At 36.0% G+C, this 14,337-nt stretch overlaps 1 protein-coding gene across 1 annotated transcript in view; it reads right to left on the reverse strand.

Annotated features, from left to right (window-relative positions):
• Window positions 1–356: 356 nt before the first annotated feature.
• The window catches only part of cntnap1 (contactin associated protein 1), a 37,414-nt gene continuing 23,433 nt past the window's right edge, over window positions 357–14,337 (reverse strand). Inside the window, exons 21-24 of the mRNA XM_026916962.3 lie at window positions 14,242–14,335; window positions 12,873–13,103; window positions 12,243–12,287; window positions 357–10,802 (exon numbers count right to left, since the gene is read on the reverse strand). Of these exons, the coding sequence (XP_026772763.3) occupies window positions 10,603–10,802; window positions 12,243–12,287; window positions 12,873–13,103; window positions 14,242–14,335 (570 nt within the window). The 3' untranslated portion in view covers window positions 357–10,602. The remainder of the gene's footprint in view (window positions 10,803–12,242; window positions 12,288–12,872; window positions 13,104–14,241; window positions 14,336–14,337) is intronic.

The raw sequence follows: 14,337 nt of genomic DNA on the forward strand, positions 1-14,337 counted from the left end.
GAAACACTTCTGCATAGAACCTTTAAGGGTACTCCTAATGGGAAAACTGAAAAACCCTTAAAAGAAAAAAGATCGAATCTAGAAGCCTTAATAGTGTAGAAGTCTTCAAGGATGATAAAGGAAATGGCGTTTGTGTAATCGCTTGTGTGTTCCCAGTCTTTGTTAGCCAGCTAGCTAACATGAGCAAAACTGGCAGGATTTTAGGAAGACATATTTATAAATGTTTAACAGGTAACATAAGTTAACTTCATATATTTTTCAGAAAGCTAGCTAGCTAACCATCCGATTCGTTCACTGTTTGGCTAAACAGGAGACTACTATATAAATCCAATCATATAAAAAAAAAGACAGAAACGTTTCCTTCAAGCTTCTTTTATTGAAGTGTCAGTTTGGTTTTGCTTTCTATAGCTTTTATAGTCATGGTAATTACAATGAACAAGTTACAAAAAGACGGGGGAAAAATCTTTTACTTTCTAATTGTGTTACTGAACAAATCTGCCCTCTGAACGCTGAGACTAAACATCTCTCTAACTGGAAAGATCATCTAGAGTGATCCAGTCTGACTGAAGAGTGTTAACCTTTGACCTTACACACATGATCAATCCTCTGGTCCATCCACACACACACACACACACACACCAGACTGGTGTTAATATATACACACATCTGATGACATCAGCCAAGTGAAAAAAAAAAAATCCGATTGCACATACACTTTGTAAACACACAAGAAATAAATTTCTACTGAACTCACAGTTATACAAAAATCCTGCAAGATGGCGTTTTAAACCCAGTGTGACCAGTGACAGTTCTCAAGGGCCGAAGTCCAGCACGGTTTAGTAACTTACTTGTATGTACAGTATATTATTATTATTAGTAGTAGTAGTAGTATATATTACATTATCATACTAGTAAGAGCTCTCCAAAGTGACACCAAGACTTTCTAGGTAAGAGTATCTTCTAAAAACCTTTTTAACCAAACCATTAGGAAAATTTGCAACCAAAGGCAATCATGTAGCAGCAAAATGCATAAATTCATGCAGGTCAAGAGCTTCAGGGAATGTTCCCATCGAACATCAGAATGAGGGGAAAATGTGATTTCAGTGACTCTGTGGTTGTTGGAGCCAGATGGGCTGGTTGGAGTATTTCAGAAACGCCTGGATTATTATTTCTCAACTGTCTCGAGTTTACACAGAACACTGCGAGGGAAGAAAAGAAATCCAGTAAGTGGCAGTTCTGAAGGCGGAAACACCTGGACCGCTGGTTCAAGCTGAAAAGAAGGCCACTCTTTACAACCGTGGTGAGCAGAAAAGCATTCCTGTCAGCCAAGAACAGCGAATCTGAGGCTACAATGAGGACAGACTCATTGAAACTGGACAGCTGAAGATTGGAAACACTTTTTTCTTTTTTAAGTTACAACACTAACATTGTAGGTTTGAAATTCAGTTTGAACTGAGAAATTATATGTCCTCAAATTATGACTAGCTCATTTTTCAGCCAGTTTTTCCCTTCAGAATGTTTTTCCACTTTTGCCAATTCACTGGTGATTCAAGTCATGTGACTTTAAGCAGAAAACTCAGACTCTGCTGGACTCTGACCCTCCAGGACTGCAGATGGACACCACTGGATTAGTTCATGCAGGATTTGCAGAGCATTTGATAAAGTTTGATAGACACTAGCTCATTTTGATGCATTTGTGTATGCAAAGCAAATAGAAATGTAATGGTGGTGATGTTTAAGGTGCAGTCAGACTTACACCATCCTGTTGAGGACGTATACGCAAACTTTATAGTCAAAATTGTTATTCTTTAGGAAGACCCTTATTTAAACAGATACCACACTAACCTTGGAAGTCCCGTAGACATGATGTTGCACGAGTAAGGTCATAAGGTAAGGGGAAAAAAAACAAAAACGTATACGTCTAAGTATATAGTACCTAATTATATAAGTATACTTACTGTATATGTATAAGTATTAAGTGCTTTCTGAATTGCTTTGTAGCTAAAATATCTCTTACATTCGGAAGCTCGACATTTGACATTTACATTTATTTATTTGGCAGATCATTTTATCCAACGCGAGTTATAAGTGAGCCAAAGAACAACGCAAGCACAGAGCTGTGCAGTTAAGGGTTTCATGCTGAACTCCTGACAACACGGAGCTCAAAAACACAAACCTTCTTCCCACCTCAGATTGTTCATACCACCTTAACTGAAGGTGATTGTGGAAAGCTAGCCTTGTTTTTGGATATAAAAAGTTCTCAAAGAGCTTTTAAAACTTCCTAAGTAGAAGTGTTTAAGTGCTTCATTTATTTTAAAAGTGGATACAAGAGGTACTAAGCATAGACGTGTAGTCTTAAAAGTGTCTTAAAATATTTAATGCAATACTTACTTTGTATTCCCCCTCCTTGAAAAAAAATCTCCCAGGTTTTTGTTCCTGTATTTTTATGCAAATTGTGTTTGACTTCATGGGCACATGAAAATGTGCATATCCCCTTATTTATTATATAATTATTCATGCTTTTATTTTATTTTAACCCTTTCTTTTCCTCTTATTCCCTTCCTTTTTCTCTCTCCATCACTCTCTTAGGAGTGGCTTTAATTAAAAAAAAATCAAATAAAAAAATAACCTCCACTCCTAAAAGATCCTTAACTCTCTCTTTCAGTTTAACCCTGTTCATATAAAGTGAGAGGGGCGAATGTAAGAAAATGGCTCCTCTATAATAAAACTCTTGTTTCCTGATGGCTCACAAGCTCTTTTGGAGTTTCTTTGCAACACACAGTGATCTGATCACATTATTGTTTCATGAATTTATTTACAATAAGCTACAGTCCTGATGTTGTGAAAGTTATACCAGCTGCAGTTGTTATATAAATGGCCAAATTTAATCTGTGCAACACAACACTTTTTCTAATGATTCCCTAGCACAAATGTATGTGATGTACAACTAAATATATATATATATATATATATATATATATATATATATATATATTCCTATATTCCTGTTATTCCTGTAAAGTTTTATGACGTTTTTATGGATTTAACTGTTTAAAAGAGCGAACAAAAATGCTTGAGAACTGCTTTCTGTGCAGTTTTTTCATTTTTTCCCACATTCTCGTCCCCAGCACTATTAAAAAAAAAAGTTACACTCATGGATATAGGTACAAGACATTTAACCTTTCAGCTATCCAATTATCTTAAATCATATCATGAACAAATAGACACCTTGTGCTCGCTTTCCGAGTGGGAATTACGAGTTATTCAGTGGTTCAAATGGATTTTTTCCAACTTCCCAGTTCCTATCTAGTCATGAACGCAGCATTACCCTAAAGATGACCAGCAGCTCTCTGGGATTTGAACTCACAACCTTCTGGTGATTAGCACAATACTGTAAACACCACTCATTTACAGTCAAAAAAAGCTCACACGCTTTCATACTCTCAGACTTTCTTCATTCTAAAGTGTACAGTTGGCTGTCGTTTCATCCTGAGTGAGTGAAAGCGAGAACGGGAATGATAGACGCAGGACGAAACATGGACGAATGACAGAATGGCAACTCAGTCTTCAGTTCGAGGCTGAGAGCACGAGAATCACGGCCGTCTACTCACTCTACACGCATACTAATCAAAATAGTTTCACTTGCCTATTTTACTACAAATTACATGAATAAAAAAGACCATTTGCACATTTATTTAGACATGTACGTATGTGTGTATATCTGTACATATGTGTGTATATCTTATCGCTACTTTGGCGATGACACTAGCACTAGCACTGGAAGCTTTTTTGTTTTTTGTTGTTTTTTTTTTTTATTATTCTTATTGCATTTTAATGAAAAAGTGCCGTCATGCAGAATGCATAGCTTTAACGTGTTCTACTTCAGTTTTTTTTTTTTTTTTCATTTAAAGCACTGCTCCTAGTGAGACCTCGGCAGAGGACTGGATGGCGATGGTGGCGATCGTCTAAACCTCAACTTGAAGCAGCTAGAAAGCAGCAGCAGTAGCAGCAGTAATGACAGTGGGCTAAAACTAATCTGATAATATGTACATTTACACTGTAGTTCTCATCCACAGACTCTCACGACCACAAGTGGAACCAAACTGAATATCTGAGCGTTATTAATACGTCTGTCTTGGCTTGTAGCACCTCAAATAATGGCTTATTTTACTGGGGAAATGAATTAAAAATATATGGTCATGTGCAAAAGAAAGTACACCCTTTCTTTAATTCTATGGTTCAATTCTATGCATCAGAATTCGCGATGAAAGAAAAGATCATCTGGTCGTACGTAGATCAGCTAACGAGTAACAAAACAATCGAGTAATTTGATAAAGCAGCTTGAAGAAAGCATGGTGGAAAAATTAAATGCACCACATGATCATTTCATTATGTTTGTAAGAAGTCATGTTCTGCTAACTCTGTTCTGGTTTATAAGTATTTCACATCATTTTTAAGGACTTTTGGCCCAAACGAACAATGGGCCTCACTTATCAAACTGGATATGAACAAATTTATTCATAAATTATTACGAAGCGCATTTACACAAGAAACGCAGTACTCATGAAAATCCAGTTAGTTGGGAAAAACGTTCATACTCTGAATTTGTGCAAATTTATGCTTAAGCTAATATGGCACTATCATGAACCGTGATTGATTAGCTTCAAACTGTACAATTAGTGATAAGTTACTGCAGTGTTATACACGGATTACACAGTCATATCTAAATCATTTATTTTTTTAAACTGCACACATGAATTTAGTAGAAGTCATGAAAAAGTTACGCCCAAGGATGTAGGCACAAAAATTAACCTTTCACCTATCCTATTATCAAAAATCTTATTTAGTAGAAATTGTGACGTTCAGTCTTTTTATATTAATGTCTTGAAAGAAAGCAATCCAAGCAATGTAAGAATTATAGAAACCTTTGTTAGTGCTGTTTGGGTTACAAAAATGATAAATGAGGCTCATTGGTTCAGTTCAGTGATATTTAAAGCTTATATGATCAGCTTTCTTTAGGTCCCACCAGAGTATCTCAGTGGGGTGTAAGTCTGGACCACTCAACACCATGAAGCGTTCTTATAACACTTACAACAAAGGGATTTTCTTTAGCGTAAGGTTTCTAACAAGATTAAAGAAGCAGAACCATTAACCAAACAATGAAACGTTTTTCCTAAGAGTTAAAACCCTTACTTTCTTTACCAACTATTAGACTGTAGATTTTCGGCTATGCCTGTCAATATTCATATTCCACTTGCACGACCAAGCTGTAGCTGTCAGACAGACAGACAGACGGTCCACAATTTGTCTCTACATCTCCCCTTCTTTAGTCTCCTGAGCCGGGCATCTAGTACCTTATGTTTTTTTTTTATAAATGTGACCAAGAAGCAGCTACTCTCATAGTAAGTGGTCATTTGTCCAACTTTACTAGTCACTAACTGATTCAAGGGAAACACGTCAAAATAATTTAAGATGTGCTGCTCTGAACTTCTCAATCCAGTAACCATATCTTCCTTCAAGAAGCTGACAGTTACAGTGTTTAAAACTATTTTTCCTGCCTGAAACCAACTAAACTACAATTTTCAAGGTTCTGAAGCTTGCAGCCAGAAAAGTGCACAAAAGATCTCAGATTGCTCAGTGAGCCATCAACGGAGGCTATCCCTCCTTCACCATGATGATCTTCTCATATGAGGTGTATCTAGTGATGTAATGTGTTCATTATGGCCCACTTTGGCTTTTTGCAGAATTACAAAATGCATTGCTCCAGAAATCATGTGGTCTTTTTAGGTGCAGGTCTGCAAAGCTAAATTGCGTCTCTGCAATATTTCTGATGTCATTTCTCTTCAAACTGAATGAGACAAACTGCCACTTGTTCTGCTTTTATAGAGTTGGTCACATGTCCTGCCTATCAACCAATCGTATGGCTTTAATTAGCAGCACCTGTCTGTTATTTAGCATCTTCATTCCTACCGAAGCAATAAAGCTTGTACTCCATTTTCCCAACATGCTTTCTGCATTTTTACATGGCATTTGTTGAATAAAGTATAACGTAATATTATTATGTCGTCTGCTGATTTTATATAATTATTGAAAGTGGAGAGAAACTAATTTGTTAATTGCTATAAATTGTTGAAAAACCACTCGATTAAAAAAAGGTGTACTTATAATTCACATGACTGAACATACTTTAAGCCTAAACAAACAAAAAATTATTATTCTCAAATAAAATGTGATTCAAATATCTTTACCTTTATAACTTCATTAAAGCACTTTGTTTGGTGCTAATATTGGCATCACAAACAGATTCTGAGCCTAATTTTAGAGGCAATTATAGTTTTACCAAAAAGATTACTAATACTATTATGTAAAAGCATGTCAAATTATTCACTTGGGAAACATTTTACTAATTATTTTTTGTTCTGGATTCTATGGAGCAGCATTTCCATCTTCTGTAGTAGGAAATTGTGAGCTCTCCACCAAATTCAATGCAAAAGCAAAAATGATGCTAAGATTAAAGGAAAACTCCACCGTGAAACACAGTGAGTATGTTTATATTCAAATATTTGTGATATGTTTAGTGATTCTGGTGCTAATTTGTTGGTTAGTGCTGTATTGTTGTTATTTCCATGAAGAATACCCTGTGCTGACATTACACGAAGACACTGATTTTGCTAGCAGAGTTACAAATGGTGATTAGTTGGAAAAAAAAAATGTCGTCGATCTCAAACATATTAATGAGAAATCCAACACAGAGGTAGTGGAGACGTTGGTGGAAATGTTGGACTCAAAGTCCCAGAATGCAATGCAGTTATATAATGATGAATTATGGCAAAACTCGGTTTGGCTAGTTAGCGATCTACGATGATGAGCGCGATGGCGTTGACGGTGGTTTTAGCATGAAAGTTGAATTGGAAGTTTTTTGAGCAGATTGTAGAGATGAGAAGATGAGAGAGCTGGACAGACTAAAACACTAAAGCGCCGCTGCATCATTCAACCATCAACCAAAGAGAAAATAGACCAACATGTCGATGAAAGAAAGTGAAACAAAAAGAAATTAAACTCAGAATTTTGTTACAAACTAAATTGCCACTGAAGTTCACATGTTAATTATAAAGATTAATGTGCAAGTCATTCAGGGTGAAGTTTTCCTTTAAACCCAATATCAAACTGGGTGACTTGTAAACTGACCATCACTCTACTTCATTTACATATTTAGTGGAAAAGAACGTTTAGTTAAAAAGAAGTGACCAATATGATCAAAGATATGATATGCTACATGGATTTTAAAAAGCATTATACCTTTGCGGGCTTCAACAAAAACAGCAGTGAGAGGAAATGACATTTTGATTTGAACCCATCCCAGTAACTGGAAATGATGTGGACAAAATAGTGTGTGTGTGTATGTGTGTGTGTATGTGTGTGTGTGAGAGAGCGAGAGAGAGAGAGAGAGAGAGAGTGTGTGTGTGTTTAGGTGTGTTTATAATAATTGCTTGACCACGTATGCATATCAGATTCCAGCTTGAGCTCGGATCCGAACACATAAACTCACACGAAGACATCAGCGACTAATCATAAGTAATTCCTCTCAGCGCTTCCACTCACGTTATGGGATTTGGAAGGTTTGCGTTAGGAAAAATGAGCTTCAGGAAATTGGCTTGCATGACAATATTAAAATGCTAGAGTGAAAATGCTGGTCGATGTCAAAATTTACAGTCGAGTCCAAAAGTCTGTTTCGTTATGAAATCCACAGCTGACCGATTGTATTTCAAAGTAGATTGCAAAACAGTGAAAGATGGACATCATGTAGTCAGGAGTGACTGATAAAAAAAAACCCAGCTGTCTTTCAAAGATAAGACATCAACATTCGGTTTTATTTTTGCGTCAGGTTATTTACTGTTAACAAATGTCTTAAAGCGAGTTATTTATTTAAAAATATACAGAATGATAAGATGAAGTCAGAAGTGAGGATGAGGCTGATTTCTTTCAAGCCCAGACTGTAAATTCACCACGTCACACCTGAATTCAATTCAATTCAATTTTATTTCTATAGCACGCTTAACAATGGAATTTTTCACAAAGCAGCCTTCTAGAAATCTGGATGTAGACCAAGATCCCTAATGAGCAAACCAGAGGTGACATTGGCAAGGAAAATCTCCCTGAGACGACATGGTGAAGGATGTGGGACCGAGTAATTAAGGAGGCAATTGATTTATCAATTGGAAGGAGTCGACAGTGTCAGCACTTTGTAACAGTCAGACGACTTTGTGCTGGGAAAGCAGCGGGGAGAGATGTGGTAGGTGTTTGGGAGAGGGGAGTACAAACTTTTGCACTGTATACAATAAATGAAAATGAAGCTAATGGTGTGAGATTTGCCTGACAGCTAAAATGGAGTTAAATAATGTATTCTTATCTATTCTAGGGATGAATCAAGTGGATCATAAACGAGTTCTTGGTAGTGGACTGAGACTTTTAGACTTGACTGTTTGATATGTTTGAGTGGAGACAGTGAGAGGAACCTTTCAACCCTGAGTCAAGGCGTACTGACATAAAACACATAACAGTTTTCTCACACTCATTTCACAGGGCAGGATTCGTTAAAGTTGAGGTTTGGTTTCACTGGGAAGACCTAGAAGATAACATTTAGCATTAATACGGGCATGACCAAGCTCACTATGGCTCTTCTCCATATAAAAAAGTGCCATTATTCTGTGGCCGGTATGGGAATGTACTGTATATTTATGCTATATTACTAGTTTCTCTTTAATTCTAAATACTATTTCTCCAATTACAGAGATCATAAGTGCTAAGCACACTGAACAAAGCTCAAAGAGTGTTTATATGATCCTGCTGTATATGCAAGCACAAATCATTGAAGAAGGCAGTAATATAACAAATATAGATTTCTAACCCATCAGCTTTTATGACTATTTCAAATATGTCTGCTGAAAGCCATAGAGTTGTATTCAAAGGTTTGGACATCTCTGGTCAAATTATACCTTTTAGTTGAAAAGAAGTAACCACAAATTTCTGTAGCATATAACAGTAAAAAAAAAAATAACACCTTTCTGCAAATGTTAGTGCACAGCCACTTAATATTTGGTGAACTGTGAAGAATAATAATCATAACAATTCTAGAGCATAATAAATTCTGATTCTTCAAAGCTTGTACTCACACTAAACAATCACTGGCTCCTCTGATTGAGCTGCTGATTGAGGATCTGAAAATAAAGCTATTTGATACCTACAAAGCAGAGGAAAGCTATTAAGACATCAAAGCGCATTTCACTGTCTTAAATGTCATTAAGAAATGCTGTTAAAATCCCCGTAATGACACTATGGACCTGCAGGAAGGTTTAGCTGACACAGGAGTTGTGGTGCATCATACTGTTTGCAGCTTTGCTTGCACAAACATGATCTGCATGGAAGAGTCATCAGAATTAATACTTACTTGGAACCTCATTACAAAAGCGAACGTCTGATGTATGCAAAAACAATATCTAGATAAGCCAGGGGCATTTTTGAAACAAGTGTGGACTGATGAAGTAAAAATTTCAGCCTTTGGCCACAATCACCAAAGGTGTGTTTGGAGAAAAATAGGAGCAGCAATTGATGAAAAGAACAGCTGGCCAACTGTTAAGCTTGGGAAACAGAAGCTGAAAAGAGGCTGGCTTCTACAACAGGACAGTGAGCCAAAGCATACCTCATAACCCACCATGAACTACTTTAAGAAATGCAAGCTGAAGCTACTGGAATGGCCTTCACAGTCCCCTGACTTGAATATCATTGAAAATCTGTGTGTAGAGCTTGTTGTGCAAGACAGCCCAAGGATATCTCAGTGCTAGAACCGTTCTGCAAGGAAGAGTGGGTGAAAATTCATTAAACGTGCACAGACAGACTTCTAGCTGGCTATTAAAAATATTCATCAAATATTCATCGAAGCATTTAAGTTCATCAGATATAAAGTCACTATGCATTTACATTTGCAGAACATGTTATTTTTAAAAATAGTTTGCTGCTGAGGTTGTTTTTTACTTTCTTTTCGCTTCAAAAAACAACAGTGTGTGTAATTTGACCGGGAGTGCCAAAACTTTTGTACACAACTGTATATAGTTTACCAGAAATACATACAATCTTTGTAAACATGTACATTAGCAAAATGTCTGTTTTTGTTCTTTGTTGTGCATTTTGTGTTTCTCTCTTGTATCTTTTTTTTTTTTTTTAAGAAATTTGGATTTCTTAAATATAACACAAACACTGTTGACACACACAAGCCTGTTGGTTCTTTCTAAATGTTCGGATTCCTGAGGCACTTACTTTGGCCAGCATTGCATTGTGGGACACAGATCTGAACCCTGCAAATGTTTAGCCAAAAAGCACCAGATGTCAGATTAAGACCCAATTACCACCAATTAACACCGGGGGCAGAAAAAACAAATACACAATATAAATGAAAAATATCAAGCAAAAATATAGGCATGTTCTATAATCACAACTTCACCCGTTTCATCCAACTGTTTCATCATTTCCTGTTCCCTACGTTTCGCTCACCTTGTGTGTCCCACCCCTCCTTCCAACCCCCCAGACCCTGTTTCTCTCAAGATGTTATTCACCCGTCGCCTCCTCTTGGATTTCCGGCAGGTTCTTCTTGTCTTTGCGCAGGGTTTCGGTGAGAGGACGCGCGGAACTTGGCGACTCCAAGTTTTTCGGCTCGTTCGTATGATAGCTGCCTTTATATTTGTACAGGTAAATGTACATGCCGTATAGCATGAGGAAGAGCAGCATCAGAGACACGGTGACGATCACTGTGGAGACACACACACACATCTTTCATATACACAGCATGGTTGAATTCTCAATTCTGATTTTTCAGAAGGTGTTGATGCATTTTCAATAACAGCAGCTCTGACAGTAGTTCCTATTAGCTGCAAGGCAAATCACAGGTTTATATTAATGCACTCATTTTAATACGTTATCGTTTCTATAGTTACAACTTTCACTGGGACTTACATGCAAGATACTTCACATAATCTAAGATTTAACTGTTTTTTAAAAAAGCTGTTATTTAACAAATAAAATTTACAATCATTGATACGGTTTTTCTTCAAGGAAGCGATTATTTAACATTTATGGAAGGAGTCTCCAGTATCAGTAAGTTTTCCACCAAAGGAGAAACTTCAGGACAGGGCTTTGTGGTTTCCATGCAACAAGCTGAATTTTTTTGTCTTATTTACTACTTGAAAGAGAGAAAAAAAGGGAGGCTGGTGAGGGAACGACTGTTTATAGCTGCTATTCAGGGAGTAATTTGTCTTGCAAATATTCCACAGTCATTAGTTCCAGTGGTTCCAATGTAACTATGGATAAAAGTACAATATCACATTCTTTAATTAATAAAAAAAATAATCATTGGTGTGATATAAGAGGAATAAAACACTTGGGGATGTGCTGTTATTGGAAAATAATCAATTTTGGGGTGGTAACAACCACTACACCATACCACCCCGTCGTTGATTCTTTTCCTATAACAGCATGCCCCAAGTGTTTTATTTTTTACTAAATTTTTATATCTTACTATAGATATTTTTCAGTTATGGCAAGTATTGTAAAATACTACAGAAGCACTGAAGTCAAAATAATGAGATAAAATATTGAAGTAAAGAGTTATTTAGTCAAAATAGCAAGTTAGTATGTCACAATAATGAGATAATATCTTGAAATAACGAGTTACTAAGTCAAAATAGCGAGTTAGTAAAACACAATAACAAGATTGTATCTTGAATTAATGAGTTCCTAAGTCAAAATAATGACATAGCACTTCAAAAACATTTTTTAGACCCTGAAGTTCAGGGCTTACATAAAATACAGTTACTCATAGTTTAAATCAAAATTCCATTTAAGAACTTATTTTATAAATTAGTTTTAAAAAAGTGCATCACTTTTACACATTGATGCCGATAGCAATAAAACTATTAGTTAATCTGATGTGTTCCTCATTTCTAGCATTGCTTAAAAAATGGAAATCTACATCAGAGAATGGGAGACGAAGAAAGATCAAGAAACAAGAAAGAGAGAGAAAGAGAGCAAACAGACAAAAAGTAGAAAGAAAGAGATGCATCTGTGGTATGACTGGGTGAATTAAGAGCACAATTATCAAGTGTTTTATCAAGAAGAGCAGAGACATTTCATCAAACATGCATACAGTATCTGAATAATTAATAAACATTCTGGAAATTATGAACACTTACACGTCATCCAGGGTGGAGTCACGTCATCGTGAATATAATAGAAGACTGAAAAGGAAGCAAAAAGTATGTTTTTTTATTATTATTATTATTATTATTATTATTATTATTATTATTAACACACATTATTATATACTTTGGTGTTTTATATTTACCAATAGCCATATTTCTATTGGATAGGGATTTATTTATTTATTTATTTTTATTAAATTAATATAGGTGATGGAATCAGCATTAATTTTTCTTTTTTTTTTTACATATAATATTTACTATAATATAATATTTTCTATTACTATATTTACATATTAACAAAACTATTTTTCATTTGCCTCACATAAAGGTTTTAAAGATGTCTGTCAATATATTAAATGTTGCAAAACTATAGCCAAAATGTTTTTGGTGAAAACAAGTGACAAAATTGAAAAATTCAGCCAAAAAATAAAGAAGCATGTATGCAGTTTGTGATTCGCTGATGGAAATGTGCTAAACACAAAGAGAAACTCATCCAACAGCAGTTTTTTTCGGAAGGAAATTGAATTATTACGTAAAGTATTTTAAGCTGCTAACAGGAAAATATATAAACATTTTTGAAATGCATCTTCATCATGAGTGATGAAAAGTTGATAGTCTTACATAGTCCAGTGAACCAGGGGTCGTCCTCCCAGGGCACGTAGCCTAAGACAGGAGGGACTGCACCACAGTTAGACTCCACCACGTAGCCCTGGGTGGTGATGGGTGGGTTGGTGACGTTGGGCCGGAAATACGCCTTCAGTGGTGCGAAGATGTTGTAACGGACCCCCGATATGCAGCCCACCAAACCCGGACTGTTGTGTCTCTGAATGTCATAATCGATATCGCCAACCTCTGAGAAAAACGAGCAGAGAAAAATATCATCAGTAGCGAAATCATGCCACACATTTCAACAAAGCATAAACAGCTAATTCTGAGTCAACAAATCACTGCCTTAAAACAGCAATATGCAACTTTTTATGTTAAACATTAGTCAGTATCTTGACTATTGCATTACTACCCTGAATTTGATTATTTTCCTATAAAAGCACATCCCTGAAGGTTTTATTTCTTGTATAGCACAGCAATTTACCATCGCTAACCATTTTTTATGAACGACACATCTTGCTTTTTAACATTTATTCTGTAGTTACATTTAATGTTGTGGGCCGTCCATGAGACACGTTAGTTCCTGGTAAAGCAGCTATAAACAGTCCGTCCCCCTCACCAGCCTCTCGCTCTATTCCACTCTCTTAAAGTTTATAAGACAAACAGCAGCTTGTCATATTACTTAAAAAACTGAAAAGTGTGTGTGCAAACTCATCTGTCCTGAAGCCTTTCCTGTGTCGGATAATTTAAATGAACAAACTGGAGATTCCTTCCTTAAATGTTCAAACATCTTTTTACACAAAATTTCACCATATCATCAATTATACGTTTTTAAATCTGTTTATGTGGCGTGTCCATTATACAAGTCCCTGCGAGGGTGCTACTGTCGGGGCTGCTGTTATAGAAAATTAATCAACACCTTCTGACCAAGCAGGTCCAGAATGCAACATTGTTGCATACACAACATTAAATGTAACTACAGTATAAATGTTAAAAAGCAAGATGTGTCGTTCATAAAAAATGGTTAGCAATGGTAAATTGCTGTGCTATACAAGAAATAAAACCCTTGGGGATATGCTTTTATAGGAAAATAATCAAATTGTTGTGGTGTAATACAATTTAACCACAAGATAAAAAAAAAACTTATTCTAAGAACAAATTTCTACTCGAGAGTTCTCCAATTCCCAAATTCCCAAAAGTTACATATTGCAGCTTTAACGGTTAAATTTGTTAGTGCGCTTGAAGAACACAAACGGTTGTAAACAAAATGACATTCAGTCTTTATCCCAAAAGTTACATATTGCAGCTTTAACGGTTAAATTTGTTAGTGCGTTTGAAGAACACAAACGGTTGTAAACAAAATGACATTCAGTCTTTATCTTACCCATGACACGGCCAAGAAAGATACTCTTCGGTGAGTCAAATCTGGGAATCTCCCCGAGAGTTAATCTCTCCACCCACGGCTCCATGTAATCCACCT

This window comes from Pangasianodon hypophthalmus, chromosome 13 (assembly GCF_027358585.1).
Source record: "Pangasianodon hypophthalmus isolate fPanHyp1 chromosome 13, fPanHyp1.pri, whole genome shotgun sequence".
NCBI lineage: Eukaryota > Metazoa > Chordata > Actinopteri > Siluriformes > Pangasiidae > Pangasianodon > Pangasianodon hypophthalmus.